Genomic DNA, 20277 nt, shown 5'->3' with positions numbered 1-20277 from the left:
GCCTACATTCGCCGCCATGTTTTGAACAGCAGTCTCAAACGGACAAACAACTCTACAGCGCGTTTCCTCTCGATCTCCTGTAACACTCTCTCAGTTTAACACTCTCTCTCCAGCATCTGAACGTGTACAAAATTAAAGCAGTTCCAGATAAACAATGACGCTCAAAACTGCTCTGTCACACATCTAATATTACAACAACAACATAATATCTTGGTTCTGACAAACAGAAAGCAATGTTACTCAAATACTGATGCGAATCAAAGACATCTACTCGGGAGTGATTTTTAGACGATCTTTCTCTCCAATGTCTCTCTGCCGGAAAGTATCTCCATAGATATCTACGAGTATCTTCGCTAACAGCATCAGTACCGCCGGTCCTAACGCGTCTCTGCTGGAAAGTCTTTAAAATATTAACGCAGGTCTAGCTCCGCCTGACTTTTATCCTTCTTCAAATCCACAACGTTTTCGTGAGAATTACAAATGTGCGTATAAATACGAAAAATCAACGCAATTATTAGTGAATGACACCCAATATGGCATAAAATTAAAACTGTCAAAATAACAGAAAAAATGCTCTATTTTTCAGACCTCAAATACCACATTAATACTCACTTTTAAGCAATACAACAGTACTACATCTTTAAGAAAAAGTTATCTTTTAAGGTGATAACTTGGATTTTTATCACAGCTTACATGTGTCTTGTCAAGCTGTCAGTCTTTCACGCTGCTGTTGGATGACTTTGTCACTTCTGAGTTTTGATTTTGTTGACATTCAACAGATACTGGACTGAAATGACCATCTAGAAATGACGATTAAATGAAAGTTTGGAATGGTCTCTTCTTTTTGTCTGCGACAGTACATAGCAGCTCTTTGTTTTGAAATTGAAGCTACGGATTGTTGGTCGCCGAGTGAAACCGAAGTCAAGACACTTCTGTTTAATTGTTTTTCCGACACAATTTTCTCGCACATTATGTACGTCGTCTGCAAGCTGTTGTCTGCCTCAATTTGCACTCGTTCTCTTTTAATTTGGGGAATAGCATCTACAAGGGGCAGTGCAAATCGTCCTGACCGAGTCTCGCGTGTATCACGCTCCATTTGATCAACCTCGACTGTTTATATTCCCATCACCGGCAGTAAACTGGCAGTTTCACTCGCTCAATTTCCATCCCTCATCAATAATTGATCACATCTCTGGTCCTACATACAGTTTAAAGCTCCAGAAGTCACACATTTTGTTTGATTTATAAACACTGAATCAAAATGTCCTTAACTAAAAATGTCAGTTTAGTGTATTGTTTTGACCTTTCCATTAGTTGCTGTTTATTTCCACCAATCCCTAAACTGCTTCCAAATAGGGATATATACTGTATACTATTCGTGCCTTCCTATACAAGTATACTACTTGTTTTTTATTCAGACCAAGCCTTCATCTTTCACTTGAACTTGAAGTCATCATAAAAAACTATAGCAAGAATCCAGAAAATTTAGAAAAGCAAATGTCTTTTTATTTGTAAATGGCATTTACACATGAGTATTTGTACATAACCTTTTATTTTACAAATTTCTCACAAAAATAGAACTCTTTCCAAAAATGTTAAATATATGTACATTTTTATGAGCGTATTTACAAGAATGGTGGACCCATTAGAAGGAATCCATGTTTAAAAGCAATCCTAAATCTTTGACAGTGTTTTTATATTCAGTGTCACAAACACAAATAGTGAAAACCAAATATATGTCAAGACGCCTCTCAACTGAATAAAAAACAAAAATCTGTATAAATATACAAGTTGTTAACGCAAAGACAACATGGGCAGCGACACAAACATTTCAAACATAGCACTGACGCTATATCTGATTATATTTGGCAGGTATGTGCAAATGTGAACATTTTCCCTTTAAAGTAATCTAGAACAATTTAAACATTAGTTACTGCAGCTGAAAATACACCATGAAATATAAAAAAAAACACCATGAAATATCATACAAGGCACTATTATGAGAGATGAACACAGGTAATGTAATAATAATGGAATTCTGCTGTTACCCAGATGTGAGATGTGATTACAAAGAAAATAAACAAAATGGGAAAGTTTCTTGAATAATTATACATTTTTCAATATAAATCTCAAATCATAATGTATAACACAATGGGGGTACATACTTGACGAGTTAATTTTCTACATTTTCCAAAGTTTGTCTCTCTATCGCCCTCTCTGTTTAAAACATTAAATTGTGCATTACTTTATAGACTTAGCGGCAACAACAAACGTTATGTGGCCCAATTTTAACTTCAGGTAGACCTCCGCAAAGAATCAATAATAGTTGAGGTGTTTTAAATTCATTTAATACAATTACTATACAATAAAATCTTAATATAAATTAAAAGAATATAAATAAAATATAAAATTAAGTATAACATTATTACAAAACACAGACCGGAAGTTAACTTCGGGACAGGCGTGTGTGTCCGATCAAACCGTCTAAACGTGGGGTGAAGTGAACAGATTGCAGCTTTGAAGGTGAAGTGTGTCATTTTTGCGCTACTAGTTGCATCCAACTGAACTGCAAAAACAAAGATCACTTGAATTATTTTTGCACGAATGTGTAGAGGTCACTCCTTCCTGTGTGTCGACTGTGCTGTTTATAAGTTTCTCTCATATCGATAAACAATTCTTGTAGCGTCACACATCAAAACCGCCACAATTTTTGTACGTTTTAGTTCAAATTAGTTAAGCAGCGTACGGGAGTCAATGCGGCTACAAGCGCGTCTTCAGGACCCTCAAAAAAATGTTTAAAAAGCGTCCCGTGGACACCGTGTTAACACTCAAGCTTACAGTATATAGCTTCACCGTAATCTGGAATATGAGAAAAAAATATTAAGACAAAAATGACAAACTTCACCTTTGATACAAGCAGAAACAAGCGTTTGTAACGGCAACGAGACCTTGGTTCCTCATAAGAAATGTACGTTGATAAGTTTACATCTGAATGTTGAGCATCATCCGGATAAGCGGGAGGTCAGAAGGTCTAAAGCAACACTAAAAGGATGTGACAGAACTCAAAACGATTAATCGCATCTCGAATAAAAGTAAATATATTTCTGTGTGCTATGCATATTTATTTTGTCTTTTAAACACATACAAATATATGTATACATGTTAAGGAAATATGTATTTATTTATATTTACCAATCATTTAAATTATATATAAATGTTTATTCATCTTAAATATATGCATTCGCGTGTATGTGTTTAAAAACACATAATAAATACATTATGTAAACACAAGGGCCTTTTACACATACAGTGTCTATATTGTTGGTCAAAGAAGACACTGTGTACTGCCGGATGCCCTGTTGGGTCTGAATTTGATTATAAATGAGATGTATTACCAGTAAAAACAAGACGTCATTCATCAAGGGAATCTGTATCTGTGCGGCTAAACATTAATATTCTGCAGAGGTCCGTCTTTGTATGTAAATCACGGCGGGGAATAATGCATCAATATCACGCAGAAGATGAATGATTATCAATGCATGAATCAGACCCGCTCAGAATGCCCGACATGCTTTCCATGCATCATTTTCTTTATTATATCCCTGTATCTGGGCAGAATCTAATCCTGTAAAAGAATCACTCACTTACATTACAGTACCAACAACTAGAGTATCTCACATCCGTCGATCCCATCGCTAGTCGTTCCGGGGGGCATTGATCTATTTCCAGATAAAAAAATTAAAACTGAACCTCGGTGAGCATCCCTTTAGGAATGGCCTGCGCAGTCGTATGAATATGTCCAGCAAGTTGAAAAGAACGCATATACACCTTTCGTCTCTTTTGAAATACAAAAGCTGTAACACTCTCAGAGTGAGATGTATAGAATATATATATATTTCTCCACTCGGACGGTGAAGAGCATTTCGTTTCTCTGTAAATCCACTCAAAGCTATGAGACATTAAGTGAGTGTCAGACCCCAAACCTGTGCTTGAAAGTTGCTTAGAAGAGAGATCCAAAGATCGCGTGATATAGCAACACAAAAGTGGCAGCGAATCCTCAAACCATTGTGCAAACCGTGTTGAGGTTGGGATCGAAGCGGACCACCTTTCCCTCGATGGATTTGGAGTTGGTGCTGTACATTGGGTTTTCGAATGTGGCCTGACCGTTGTTGTTTTCATGCACGGAACAGCCGGTGTACTCCGTCTTATCAGACCTCCTGCGGTCAAACATGAAGGAAAAGGTTATCAAGCATTAACATTTAGGGTTGCGAGAACTGTTCAGATTTTGTGTTGGAATACTTCTTCCTTTTTTGATGTGCATGAATGTTGATACCTTTTTGTAAAATATTCAGTATGCAGTATATACTTTGCAGTATGCTAGTGCACATCACACAGGCGTTCTAACACGCATACAGTACCTCTGTTTATAAAGATAAAATCCAAAGCCTGCAACGATCAGGGCAAAGAAAGGCACGAGAATGGCGACGGCCACGGAGCTGCTGTTGGTTCTGGGTGGAACCTCTGGGCTTCTGGTGGCCTCCATTATGTTCAGACCTGAATGAGGCAAGATGGGAAAAAAATACCCTCATTCAAGTGGCTTGACAAAACAATCATTCAAGGAGAACTTCATCAGACGACTGCATATGTCGTATATCGCATACGTACAGTGTGATTTATCTGTTCCCACATCAATTACTTATGAGAGATATAAGTAAATATATCATGATATCATTCATCGTGTTGACCTTGTGATTATGATAAGATGACAAATGTTTCGAGGCGTCTATAATAAGAGACTGATTAAACTGAAAAATTAACATAATTGTGTAATTCCTTAGTTGCATTAAACATAATAGAACGATGGCATCAAAAATATGAATATGCAGGGACCAAACATTAAGACTAAATATAATAAATATTTTAATTGTATAATATGTTAAATGCATTTTCGAGATATTTTAATTTGACAGTTTATTCAATATAGAAATATATATTTGTATTTTTATATAAAATACAATTCTTTATGTAACAATAAATTGTACGTAAGAAAGTTATTCTTAATTAAATAATTATGTAATTAGTAATAAAGTAAAACGAGATATATTTCAATATATGTTTGAATGAAATTCATCTTTAATACAATTATAACTATTATTTCTAATTTATATTATACTCATTATTTTAATATTTTAATTTAGTGCACATTAAACATAATCATATTCATAATCTTTCAACATATTAAACATTTATCAAATGAGAGTTTAACTTTAATTTTAAGTTGGAGTCGTATATTTTCTATCCATGAATATAAATCTCTATATATTCTAGTGACCCCTCCCATTACAAACACAATGGATCACTGTATTCAAACAAAGTTCACCTTGTCTCTGTAGTCCAAACGGGCCGTAATCTCTGCCCTGTATGAAGCCTTGGAACAAGTATGTGTTTCCTTCATGATCAGCCGAGACCTGGAAGAAACAATCAAAGATGAATACCAAGATCTCTCAACCTCACAGGTCTTAAAAAAAGCAAGAGACGAACTTTGGTGAGCGCTTGGCACAAGTGTGCCATTAACACATGCACTGGATAGAACCGATCTTCTGAAAGAGACTTACAAAGCCGTCCATGATGAAGGTTTCCTCTGTGATCTTGCTGTAGGTGTTCTTCACCAGAGCTCTCGTGTGATACAGCTGCAGGGTCATACGGGCATCTCTGTTCTTATAAACACCTGCGTTTAAACCACAAAACATTGAATTATACATGACGAAACGTGTGTGTGTGTGTGTCAACACGTGACAAAACACCAAACAAGAGTGATGTTGAACATTGAGAAAGCACAGAGCTGCTTTTCTGCATCAGGACCCTTGACAGCTTGATAGTTGGTCATCAAATGAGAAACAAATTCCCAGTTTATCGTACATTCTGCATGAAAGTTTAAAGCCACTGAAGCTCAACACAAGTCCAGATATGTGACGGGAAAACTGAACGGATTCAACAGAATATGATCAATGATATGACCTCAGTCTGAATGAGATCCTACGGCATGACCTCGAGCTCAAACGCCCCGAGAACTTTTGTTAAGAGAAGCTGTAGGAAATTCCTCTTGACCGTTTTGTGGAGGTCTCAGCGGCTATTACAGAAACGTCTGCTGGAGGTCACGGCTGTCAAACGGCTGTTAAACACAAGGGTTTCTACACTTGAGTACATGGTGTGTTCATGTGTTTCATAGCATTTTTATCATATTATTAAACTAAAACTAATGTATTATGTAGGGAATATGTTAAACGGTCTTAAAATAATTAAGAGACCATTTCAAAACGATTTTCAGTTTTTCTGAATCGACTGTGTTTGTGTAAAATGGTCCTTTCTGTTTCGTTCTGTGAGCTACTAACCATATTTCTCCCAAATGTCCAATGAAAATATTGTTTCTATTTGCAGAAGAGATGCTCAAGTAATAGCGAGTTAAAATTCACTTTTAAGCAATACAACAGTGATGTGTCTACATGTATTCAAGAAAAGTTCAAAATATGTATTTTTTGTGATAACCTCAATTTTTTTATTACTATTTCCATGCTGTCAGTCTTTCATATTGGTGTTGGATGACTGTCACTTCTGAGGTTTGATTTAGTTGAAATTCAACAGACGCCGGACTGAAATGGCCACATTACATCTAGAAATAATGATTTGAAATGTTTTTTTAATAAATAAATTAAACTATGAAAATGAAAACCAGATTAACAATTTCATATGTGCCACAATATGTGCCAAAATGAAAAGATTTATTCATTAAAATTTTTACACTGACAATGCGTTGTCCCTGTCAAATTGAAAACGAAAAACTATTTGTCGCTAACAAGGTCTACACGCGTTCATTCCAATAAACGGATATTACGATTATGTGGGCGTTCCCAGTAATGCAGACGGTCGTCCACACCCACTGATTAACATGTCATTTGCATGCAGGTTGACCTTGAAAATGAAACGAAAATGAAATTAAAGAGAAAATCAAATGAAAATTTCTTTTTCACATTTGCCTTTTCATTTTCCTATCAGCAGTCTTGCCTCGAGATTTTGGCGAAGTGTCAAATCACAAATTGCATTTTCGTTTTCAATTCACCAGGGACAGCACATTGTCAGTGTAAAAATTCAAATGAAAATATTGTGCGCGCAGTTGTTTATAATGAAATTGTTAATCTGTTTTTCGCTCGATCGTTCAATTTATTGATTTATTTTTGCCTTCCATAGCCAGAAAGCAGTGAAGATGAGTTTTCAATGTTTTGCTGCACTTTACTATCTGCATAATCGCAGGTTAAGTTGTGACTTTCACACAGGCGACGCCCACTTAATGACACGTCAAGCGAGCTGTCCAGTTATCATTGGCTGTGTCTAAAGGTCAGCTTCAAATGGGATCGGAGTTGATATTGTTTGAACCCTGAGCATCGACACATGACCTGCGTGACAGCATGAGGGCGAGACGGTCACGAGAGGGACTTCACGAAAGCCTCAGGATGCGTGCTGAATCAATGGCATTAAGCATTTAGCCGTTCAATGAGAAGAAAGAGGGCTGGAAGGATAAGGCTAATGAAGTTTAATGTTTTTTTATAATGTGAATAAATAGAGCGAGATGAGTCGGGGTGAGGAAGGGTTTGAAGTGCTTGTCTGGTGCAATGCAAAGTGGAGTTTAGTTGTTTACGGTTGCTTTCCAATGTCGCAACACGTCAGATTAATTGCGGAATGAACTAAAATGACATCACAAGGGGGCAATTCCATGCAAATGTCAACCATAAGCCAGAGGGCGCAGTAACCGAAAACTTTCCATCACCGGCAGATTTGTTTTACCAGTAAATGAGTGAATGATTGATGACAAAACAGCCTTTCCAGGTTCTTGTCATTGTTAAAGACTGGACATATTAACATCTGTCTGTAATTGTTATTTTTTTTGTCTGACAACAGAAACATTAAATACTTTATGTAAACGGCTTTACTTGGCATTCAGTTGTATTAATATATTTTTAAAATACAACAGAGAGTGAATGAAAGTACGACGCGATGACGGGCTATAACAAATTAAAAAAGGATATTTTACGAGCCTGTCCGTAGGAAGTCTAGCGCAACCTTAAGATACCGTAAGATGAAAAAGGCTTTTTCAAAAGGTTTTCACCACACGAATAAGGTCAGATATCAATATTTCAGATAGAGGTCCATTTTTAAGCGTGTTTTTTTTTGTGTTTTTAGTGTTTTCCATAGTCAAGTAAGTGAATTGTCACATCCATAACATTTAAATTATAAATTATAAAGTATGTCGTCTCTCAAAACGGCGTCCTTTTAGTAATAACACATAAACTTTTTACTTTAACGCATAGATTGATGTTTTTCTGATGTCTCTATCATCAGGGGTTTAGTAAACAAATAAAAACAAATAAACAAATGGTTCGTATATTGCCAACAAATATATTTTCTGAGAATATATATTTTTTAAGATTTGACTGAAAATATAATTTTTTACACTTAGGCATTTGGCAGACGCTTTTATCCAAAGCGACTTCCATAGCATTATCCTATACATATCACTTCCGTAACGTTGCAATTGCCCAAAAATATGAGCTTTTAATGCCTCCTTCAAATGGGATGTTGTATAATATTGAAATTCAAACAGCATTTAATACAAAGTTGAAGCACCGAATCAACATTCAATTGTTATGAGGAATCTTTTGGTTCAAGTCCATCAAATAAAGAATTTAAATCAAATTAAATTAAATGTGATCAAGTATCATCACCACATAAAGCATTTATATAATGTACTTTCCTGTAGCATTGCGCTAGCAACGCATAGGTCGCGGGTTAAATCCCAGGACGTACAAATACTAACGATATGTATTGTGTAATGCAATGTAAGTCGCTTTGAATAAAAGTACATAAATGTAAATATACCATTACCATTACTCTAATCAAATTAAACATACCAAGATATGTTATTTCCAACATACAGTACCTCCCACATATATATATATGAAGACATTTATACTTCATACTGTTGCTGTGAAGAATGAAACAGAGCTATAACGTCACATCTCGTGTAAACGGTAAGTGACAGTTTTTCCCCACGATTCTGACACGAGCCGTTTCTCTGCAACGGTTGACACGACACCGAGCAGATGTTTGTTCACATCAGGTGTTTGTGACATGAGCTGTATTGTACAGAAGCGCCATTACGGCTTCTTACCTGACAACTGCAGTTCCGAATGTCTGTTAGTTAAAGTCACATTGACTTTCCCCGAGCTGGAGTTAAAGCTGATGATTGTCAGAGTCATCGGCTGTTTCACTCCTTTATATTCGATTGAACCTTTCCACGTATACATGGGAGCGAACACGTCGTCGGGGACTGCAATGAAGAAGGGATAATGCGTCAGATTCAGAGGTTACGAGACCATTTACACTGCTGGGTTTGGTACAAATGAACACCTTGAACTTTTCTATGATCTCAGTGTGAAACGCTGATAATGTGAGCCATGATACTTCTTCATATAATGCTGACTATTATAATAAAGCACTTTAAAAACATATATTCCAGACTCGTGGGGCTCAAGGTGGGATCACTTAAAGCCACTTGGCTGTTTTGGTGAAAGACACCAAAATGGTTCAGTCCATTTACTGACTACTGTAAAAAAATAAAAGTTGCCTTAAATTTGTTTGAGTTTATTATTAGTCAACACTACGAGTTGGCATCAAATTCATTGAGTTCAATTAAATCAAGTTTTCAGGCCAATAGTTAACTTATTTCTTAAACTTTTACAAAGTTCATACAAATATACGTAAAATAAAAGCTAGTCTTTTGTGTTTTTCCCCATATTTCCATTTTTAAATATTTGAGTGGGTCCTGAGGTTATATCTAAAATAAAATTGGTAGTGAAATAAAACATTTGGCAACCCCCTTATTAATAAGAACCAGGTAAATAGTTTGTTTACCAGCTGGAAGAAAAACAACTCTTTATTCAGATCGGTAGTTTATTCAGTAGTTGACAAATAAATATGACCATGTGCCCTGCGGTGTGACATAACAAATATTTACAAAACAAACAGTTAATGATATATGAATTACATTAGTAGTATTCATTTAGTCAAATAAAATAAGTCGCTATATTTTTCTAAATGTTTGCCGTCACACCAAAGGAAACACATTTCACATTTATTTTTCAACTACTAATATTTATTATCAAACGCTAACATTTCACAGTGAGATCATTCATTTCCATAAGTTCATGTATTAGCTAACATGGCTTAATAATGAACAATAAGTTTTTGCAGCATTTATTAACATACTGTTCATTCATCGTGTATTAACTAATGTTAAAAGAAACAACTTTTGCTTTTAAATATTTATTAGTAAATATTAAAATTAGCATTCCTAAAATGAATAAATAATCTACAGGTATTGTTCATTTGTTAGTTCATGTTCATTTACTCATGCTGCCAATTGTAACCTCATTCTAAAATGTTATCTGTTAAATTACAATAGCATTTTTATTCGATGCCTTATTGTTTATTTTGATATCAAACAATAATTTGAGGACCCCATACTGTACCACTATGGACCCCCTGTTGGATTATGATATTGCTTTTGCCTGCGCTTCACAAAAACACATACGATCGACAGCATCATATTGATGGTTGCTAAGCATCTTGGTGCATAACTTATAATGTATGGTAATATGTTCAGGTATAGACGGTTTCAGCGGCAAAAACATTACATGCTCCAAACTTAACGTCCGACAGACTTTTGCAAAGAATCAATAACTGTTGAGTAGTTTTAATTTAATGAAATACAAGTGATATTCAATAAATTATGTATGTAAATAAAATAAATTGTTATATTATAACCAAATACAGACCGGAAGTTAACCTCGGGCCGGGCGTGTCGCCCCATGAAACACGATGTATTTAGTCAAACTTGGGAAGATGCAAACAACGCAATTTCAGTTGCAAAACATATATAACAGAATCAGAATGCTAAACAAATATATTGAAAATTTAATAATATATGTAAGATTAAAAACAATCAAATATAAAACTTGCTTCTGAACCATCCAGTAAAATGTCAGGACTTGAGCTTAGATCAGAATCCATTTGTTTGTGACAAAATAATTGAAAATACATGTTAAATACAAATAATACCATCCGCACAGCACTGCAAGATGCTCACCGTTGACTTTGGGGCTCAGAGTTCCTTGAACAGGCTTCATGACTTTTTCTGTCGTTTTGGAGCCAGCTAAAAAACAACCAAACGCATATCATGGCAAAACGCACATGCCTGTCGCATTTGAAATGGGTTTATGGAAACACATTACACACATGACTTCTCACAGCAAGCAGAGGAAATGATATTAGACCGTTTCTGCCTCGACAAGACAAAAAGCAAAGAAAGAAAAGTAACGGCAGAATATAAATGTGGGGGGATTTGACTGGTTACCTCTACAGACGGGCACCTTCCCGGTCCAGGATCCATCTGTGCGGCACACCCTGTGCTCGGAGCCTCCGGTGAGAATGAAACCAGGCTGGCAGGAATACAGCAGCGTGTAGCCAAAGGATGGCAGGTCCATGCCCAGCACGTTGGCATGCGGTGGGGTCTTTGGTTGCTTACAAGAGTGAGCTGAAGACAGACACATGACAGCCGGTTACGTCAATTTGTTTCACCTAAAAACAGATCTGTGTCGTATTTTAACCCAACATCAAAATTCGAAGTCTATTACTTTGAAGAATTTAAAAAATCTCATTACTGTAATGTGTACATTATATTTTTTTCTGTAACATACATGATTTCTAAAGGTGAAATGTATTATAATCTTCAGCATAAATCAGGATAAACCACAACATAAAGCCTTTCAATCGAACTGAATCACCTTTTTCACATTACAGTAATGAAAAGGTTTTCTACATCAGAGAAATAAAATACAAGGTTATGTCATCAAATTCTCAAGGAGAAAAATCGCAATAGTCCTTTAAATATCTCTGAACCTACAAGCACTTTCGAGCATTCTGAGATGAAATATGACTGTTTTCCCGAACTACACCCGAGCATTATAAAGTCCATTCAAATGATGTATAAAGCTGTGTTTTCTTTTGCACATGAAATGAAATGCATATGAATGCAGAAGAAAATTCCTGCAGGCTGAAAGAAAAAAGTCTCGAGACGTATGTAATGGACGGCCTGTGCCAAACAAACAAAATAATTGAGTTCTGTAGGAAAGTATAATGCACAAGGGTCACAACCAAACTAATGCTCAGAGAGAAAAACACCACCCACATATCTGTCATCTCATCTATCTGTCATTAGAAAAATAATAACCTTGCGTCGAGTCATGTGGGTTACAATGATTTTACAGGGTTAGAAACAGTCTCTTAAAGGGACAGTTCAACACTGGAAAAGAAGAAAATTCTTTCATCATTTAGTCACCAAACTTGCATGAGGTTTCTGCAGAACACAAAATATATTTTGAAGAAAGTCGTCAACTAAACAACACCGGGCCCCAATGACTTCCATTGTATGGATACAAAACCACTGAGACATTTCTCAAAATATCTTCTTTTGTGTTCTACAAGTAAAAAGTGTCGTACAGGTTTGAGGACCACATTTTTCCTAAATTCCAAAATATCATTTGTGTTTAACGCAACAGAAATCCATAAAGCAACTATCGTAGTCAATGGTGGCCAAGAACTGTTTGGTTATGAGCATTCTTCCAAATATCTTTCTCTGTGTTCATCAGAACAAAAAAATGTATGCAGTGAGAAAATGATGACAGAATTTGCCCTAAAGGCAAAGGGATCTCTTCATTTTATATTATTTTACATTTTTATATTTCGAAAAAAATATGTCTCGCAAATGTCTGAATCGCACAGAATAACCCTGTTAACTCTGGTGCAGTCATTGAAACACATGACCAGTGGCAATAACATGATCCAATTCTTCTCTGCAATGCTTATCCTATGCAGTGCCGCAGGGAGCGCTGGAGTCCATTCCTGCACATCACAGAAACACTCAGGACAGGTGACACCACACACACACGCAGGCACACACACAAACACACACACTGACCCGTCTCCATCTCACCTGATCTACATGACTGTCAACACATTTACATACTTACTTACATATCAACTCTCATACTAACTCATTTACATACTAACACAGAAATCTGCTCTTTGCTTTTAGAAAATGCATAAAAGTGCACCTTCAGAGAAATATAGTAAGAGAAAGACGTACGGATGCATTCGGGCTGAGTACCACTCCAGGTCAGATCTTCTCTGCATGTGCGTGTGGTGGAACCCAATAACAGATGACCGGTCTGACAATGAAACTTCACCGTGCTGCCCACCTGAACATCAATGACAAGCATTAGACTACATCCACATAATAAATCCATTGCAGAACAAAGCACAACACTTTTTTCTAAATGTGTGATCAAACACTATATAACCCAGTTTTTAAGAAGTAAAGAGAGTTCACCCGAAAATGAAAATGACATTTCTCAAAATATCTTCTTTCGTGTTTCACAGATGAATGAGTCCAATATAGCTTTCGAGCAGCATAAGGATAATAAAATAACGAGGGAATGTTTATTTTTGGGTGAACCGTCCATTTAAAAATACAATATATGACTGTTAATGCTTTACCTGGAAAAGTGATCGAACCAAGAATTCAATTCAATTTTATTGATATACATATTGATCACAATGTGCAATGTGCAGAATTCACACGTGACCTCACAAACATCAGACGGTACCTGAAGAACCAGATATCATTTTTCTAATGTTTTTCTCTGGTAACGTATAAATGTAGGATTGTCAGGATTAAAGAAGAAGATGTCGATGAGGAGGAGAAGCGGCGTGCCGTCAGGTTCTGCTGAGATGAAAGGCCTCAATACACTGGAATATTAGCTTTCATTACATCTGCTCACTTCTGACGGAAACGGTGACAACAGAAAACCGACTGACACAAACAAGACTCGCTCACACACAACCCACTGAGAGGACCTTTCTTTTCTTCTGCCTTTCAAAGAGCTTTAATTCCTCCGGCTTGACTGATGCAAAGTCAACGGTCAGATATATTTCACATTACGTCTGTCAAGCAGCGGGTGACGTTTGGCTGGAATCTACCGATAACTGAAACGATAATGCATTTCTGTTTTCAGTAAATATGTGCTATTGATGTAAGTGACACTACAGTTGAAGTCGAGAACATGCCACCATTCAGATAAGACGCTCGAATATATTATTTTATTGCATATTAAATTCACTAATTAGCTTAAAATATCTTTTTTTCTGACAAATGAATTGTTTTGCTTCAGAAGTCATTTTATGAACCCATTGTTGTATTTTGAATTATCGTATCAATCACAACATTCTTTAATTTAATTATTATTATTTATATTCTTTACAAATGATTTAATTTTAAAATGCTTGATATTAAATTGTGTTCAACCGAAGAAAGTCAATAAAATAGTTAATATAAATGTATTTATATTACTACTATTGTTACAATAAATTTAATTCATATTGATAATTATTTAAGTTCTTTGAAATCATGTCAATATAAAATGATAAATATAAAAATAATAAATAATATAATTTGCATTTATGTGAAGAAAGTCAATATAATAAAGTCAATTGTAAAATAATGTTAATAATATGATTTAATAATAAAATAAAATTAAACTAATATTATCAATTCATTAAAAAATGGTTTGAATATAAATTATTAATCTAAAAGAAATACTATTAAATTGTGTAATTGTAAAACTATGTTAATAATATTATTTAATAACAAAGTAAAATTTAACTTATATTCAATTAATATATATAATATTGTTGATATAAATAATTAATCCATAACATTACTATTAAACTGTGTTCAGCTGAAGAAAGTCAATAGTTAATTTAAAATTCAGATTGTTTATTATTTTTTTCTTAAAATATCATATAAAATCATTAACATAAAAATATGTTTGTGTTTAACTGATGAAAGTCATCTGGGATGGCACAAGGTAAACGATCAGAGAAAATAAATATTATTTTGCTGAACTTTTCAATAATGTTGACAATCATCATTTCGCGACACATGAAAATACAAGTGAAACAGAGCAGTTCGATTAATTTGCGTTTGATATAAATGTAATTCAGGCTTAACTTGTATTCACAATATTCTCAGACAGCCGTGATGCTAGTCATCAGCTTGAGATATTGAAAACCCCGCATCCGTGGTCCTCCATAGCTCACACGATGTTACAGGAGGCAGTGCTTGCAACAGATCTATGTTCAATCCATTGCTCTAACTCAAGTGTCTAATTCATCTATTGTTTCTCTCATGACTTCAGGAAAGAGCATCATCATAATCCCAGCAGTCTTTAAAGTGGCGGCGGAGTCGTTTAGGCAGATAAAGTGAGTGTAAGAAGAGCGGACGCTCCCCCGGACAATAAGAGCCGATGGCGGGAGGCGGACACACATCCTGAATCTGTTTGACAAGAAATCAATTGCGCTTATGAAAACAGTGCAGCTTGGAAAGTTGAAACCCGTACTCAAATGAGAGGTTTCTCTAAAACACGGCTGTGACATCCACCGCTTTAGATGACCCCGTCACCAGAATATCCTTTTTTATCCTGAATGTGAAACTTTCCATTCTTAATGGCACATCACATGTCACACTGTACCATTTCACAGAGCGCTGGAAGATAAAAGCCAACAACAGCTGACAGAAATGGTCTTATACTTATTCTGATTATAATGGCTTTGATACAAGAGTCCAGGAAAGTCTGTGAGCATCAGTCGTAGCTCAACCGTCTCTTACCTTAAAGCCGAGACTGCTGTTCAGAGAGCCGTACTCCGGGGTGCCTGGATTTTCACACGTCGTCCTGCTCGGTTCTGTGGTTAAAGTGATATAATGACGATATTATCATCAGCGTCACCTTTATTATCTATATAATTGCATTAGGAATAACCGTGGATGTAAGAGAAGTGAGCTGCGGGGTAATAATGATCCATAGATCAAAACTAGAGCGGATATTACAGTGTACGCCATTACAGCTCAACAGACCTTAAACTTAACAAATCTGCATGAAAAAAATGTCTCTATGAGATTGCACGTGTGATCAAATACCTATGCAACGCGGCTGGGACCCGCTCCACGTGCCGTCCGCCTGACACGTGAGTGTAGACGAGCCCACCAACACGTAGGGGGCGCTGCAGCTGTAGGTGATCTCGGATTTAAAGATGAAACTCTGGCCCTCTCTTCGGGCCTGGGCGGGCAAGCCGGGGTCACCGCAGAACTTGGCTGTAAAAACATTTACAAAATCCACGTTTTTTACAACGTGAACTACCCTTTGTAATTCATTTGACTCTGTTAATGCAAAGCAGGATATTCAAGAAATCGAGGCGAGCAGGATTTGATTTAATCTTACGGCACACGATTAGATGATTAAAAGTGGGAGTTATATTGGAGAATTGGGTAAGAGGAGATAAAAAGAGCGTGTGCTGTCAGCCGTCATAAAGCAATATTACTAGATCTGAGTTTTTTCCCCGCGGAATAACACACAGAAGATAGAAAGAAAAACACAGATGAGATCTCTTTAATATCTGAATGATTTCTTTTGGACATCAATGAGATCAAATGCAGAGCAAACGGAAACTTTGGCTCATCTGCATCTCAGGTATTTCTCTTGAGAAAAAGAGCGAGAAATCTCGCAAATGTCTCTATCGTAAGAGTTTCAGAAGAGATGTCAATAATGTGTCAAACTGAGCTCAGATTTGTCAAGTCTACAATCAAAAGTCAATACCATTAAAGATCTCGATATGACCTCAAACATTTCTCATCAAATTGTCCCAAATCCAGATTATTTGACTTTCATTTTGCATCTCTATACTCATTAAGTAATCCACAATGTCACGTTTTAAACAGAGATGGCGACGGAGAGGCGAACATCAACAAGACTTTGTTACCTATTTCTTCTAATCTCAATCTTAAATAGGTTCAGACGGTGCTTTGATTCCTTCCAGTCGACCGTGATTTCTGAACGATTTATCTGACCTGACAATGTCAAACAAACTCCAAGTGCGGACGGAGACGAAAAAAAAGAGCAATGCACTGCTTTAAAATGCTCGCTGTGTGAGAGACGTCGTGAACCCGATACGAGACGAATCCATTTTTCAACTGGCCCGTGATTTCACGGCTCTCAACATATCATTTAAAAACATCACATCTTTTCTAGAGATGCACCGATACTAAATTTCTCCAACGATGGCAATTATTCAGAGGCTGTTGACATACTAAAGAGGTAAACAACCAAGCGTTTGGCCTTTCGGGTGGCATGCTCTGGTTTTACCAAAAACACACTACTGGGAGCCAAAAGTCTGACAGAACCCAAATAAAATCTATTTCCGCATCTGATATAGCAGGATTACCAGGGGCGAAAGCATTTGACGTATAAATTGCAGCAATGCTCTGCAGGCAACCTGGTATTTAAAGACCAGAAGTGAAGCGGTGCATTTCAGTGCCCCGTGAGTACGGAGGTTGACTCACCTGAATGTGAATCACACCAATTATCCCTCTTAAAAAACTAAACGCGACGGCTAACCCTCTCTCTGATGTATAATTCACGGGGGGTGGGATGGTACATGGGTACATATCATACATATCATACATATAGTATCATACATTTTACTTTGGTAAATACAAATGTTATATCTAGAACTGTGTATTAAGGAAATGTGGTTTATTTTGTAGATTTTACTTCTGTACGTGGCAAAGCACCGTGATACCGCTTGGTACCGTGATATAAAGCCGGTATAGTATCGTAAGATTGTACAGTGAAAACCCTGGACCATACCATGGAAGTCAACGGGGTTCAATGTTGTTCGGATACTACTGTTCTCAAGTCATACAGGTTTGAAATGACATGGTGAATCTTTATTTTTCGGTGAATTATCCCTTTAAATGTGCTACAAATGTTAATAAAGTTGATTTAATGTGCCACATAATTCATGAACCTCACTCTGAGAAAAGATGTCTAGTAACACAAACATTCTCATCACACCAAATCCCGAAAGAAAACTATGATTTTATTTGTGCCCTCAACCATTTTCAACATATCTAAATGGTTGTATTGTAAATGCATTATTTACTGCTTAGATATATTTAGTACATCAGAATATTACAGAGCATCCACAAGTTCCATATTTGAGGACTTCGATGGCATCGACTTATTTCATTTCTCTCCATAAAAGAAAAAGGGATCAAGCACTCACTTCGATGGCATCGACTTATTTCATTTCTCTCCATAAGAAGAAAAAGGGATCAAGCACTCTATGCAGCACTTTGATGCGTAAAGCCATCACAATTTACCACAATAAAACCACTTCTGATCCTCCTCAAACCGTGTGAAGAGAGAGAAGCAGAGTTTCTCTCAACCCGACTGCGACTTCGCCTCAAAATTACGACTTTCTAAATCGTTGGATTTCACTTTGACTCAATGACACGAGAAGGGCTAGCAGGGTCGGGGAATAGATGCATTTCTGCCGTATAAATTGTGACGGGCCAGTGATGAATAAAGATGCAGATAGAACCGCGAACGCCGCTATTATATATTCCACAAGCGACGGGTCAATTGTGGCACAAGGATGAGAAGGGATAGTTCATGAGAAGGGATCTGTGATGTTCCTTGCAGTACAGATCTCATTCTGTATTTTTATTTTCTAGTCTTCTGAAGAAAAAATAACATCAGCTAGGGGTGAAAGCCAGTTGTGCATGAAAATGAGAAGCAGAGAGAGAGAGAGAGAGAGAGAGAGAGAGAGAGAGAGAGAGGACCCCGGCAGTACATGGTGTCAGAGAGACTCCTTGATGAATAATACAAAGCTGTGGGGAAACAACAAACAGCATACAACAAAACGCAGAACTGGGTTTCTAGCCGCAGACGTACGTGTTCTGGTGGGATTAAAAATATCCATTAAGTCTTTTTACTTGGTGTAATGGGGTAATAAAAATAAGGAGAAGGAGGAACGTAATGGGAAAGGAGAAACACAGAAAAGAGAAAGAAGGACGATTCCCTTTCAAATTCAATGAACCGGGTCTTGAGGGCACGGATGTGACACCTGGACACACAAACATGTTCTGTGTGCTTCACACCACATGTTACCCATTGCTTTAATCTTGTAGTCCTGGCAGACTCCTCCGAGAATGAATTACAGTTCCCGAAGCTCAACCGGAGTTTTGTGAACCCGAGGTCAGGGGTTTGATTCCCAGGGAACACACATATTATTATTTTAAAAATCGATCGTGATAGAAGCATCTGCCAAAGGCATGAACGTCAATATAACAGTTGCTTCTAGCCACACTGGTGGGACACGGGGCGACTCCGGGTCACGTTTACCTTCAGGCCGCGGGCACGTTCACATGAAGAAGTGCGTATGGAAAGTCGGTAGCTTTTAATGAGGAAGAAATTAATGAGCTGTTTACTTGCCGTGCTTGCTTGAGATTCTGAACAACTTCGTAAAACTTGGATTAAGCGCTTTTGCTGCGTGCGATGTATTATTTCTCTCTCTAACGCACACATTCATGTACGGATATCTGACGTCTGAATGGTAAGAAAGACATTACGCGGAGGAAAAAATATAATGCTAATTATGCTCTTTGCCGGCTCACAATGTACTGTTTGGAGAGAGATTGTATTTCTTTAAAGATGAATCTGAAATATTGGCTTTGTATGATGAAAAGCGTCTCTTTTTTCCATTCATGAATGACAGAACTGCGCAGAAAATAAAAGCAGATAAGCATGCAGGTGTCACAGCTCTTCAGCTCTGAAAAGCAAACAAATAGACCATTCTGTGTACATATGTCATCTCATTTCATACCACAAAAATATCAATTTGCACAACAGGGATAAATACATTTGGTTAGACTTTTTAAAGAGGCAGCACTTCACAAATTCACAAACAATTCATATTATTTATGATGATAAAGTTCTGTCAGCATTTACTCACGTTGTTTCAAACCTGAATAATTTTCATTGTTTTGTTCAACACAAAAGAAGATACTTTGAGAATGTGGGAAAAAAACTGCTATACCATCGACTACCCCGGTAGTAGTATTTCCCCTCTATGGTAGTTGATGGTGCCGCAGACCTGTTCGGTTACAAACATTCTTCCAAATATCTTCTTTGTGTTTAGCAAAACAACAATTCATACATGTCTGAAACAACATGACGGTAGTTTTTGTGTGAACTTTCCCTTAAAAGT

General features: G+C 36.7%; 1 protein-coding gene across 1 annotated transcript in view; it reads right to left on the bottom strand.

Moving 5' to 3' along the window:
* Positions 1-3758: 3758 nt before the first annotated feature.
* Positions 3759-20277, bottom strand: part of csmd3a (CUB and Sushi multiple domains 3a) — a gene marked incomplete at its 5' end in the record, with an annotated part of 185252 nt that continues 168733 nt past the window's right edge. The window contains 10 exons of the mRNA XM_079468986.1: positions 3759-4217; positions 4419-4554; positions 5381-5468; positions 5616-5728; positions 9224-9382; positions 11201-11266; positions 11468-11647; positions 13259-13370; positions 15839-15912; positions 16148-16321. Coding sequence (XP_079325112.1) covers positions 4058-4217; positions 4419-4554; positions 5381-5468; positions 5616-5728; positions 9224-9382; positions 11201-11266; positions 11468-11647; positions 13259-13370; positions 15839-15912; positions 16148-16321 — 1262 coding nt within the window. The 3' untranslated portion in view covers positions 3759-4057. The remainder of the gene's footprint in view (positions 4218-4418; positions 4555-5380; positions 5469-5615; positions 5729-9223; positions 9383-11200; positions 11267-11467; positions 11648-13258; positions 13371-15838; positions 15913-16147; positions 16322-20277) is intronic.

The sequence above is a fragment of the Barbatula barbatula genome, assembly GCF_947034865.1.
Source record: "Barbatula barbatula genome assembly, chromosome: 12".
In the NCBI taxonomy this organism is placed as follows: domain Eukaryota; kingdom Metazoa; phylum Chordata; class Actinopteri; order Cypriniformes; family Nemacheilidae; genus Barbatula; species Barbatula barbatula.
Note: the sequence above shows the minus strand (reverse complement) of the source record. Positions and strands in the feature narration are given on the sequence as shown.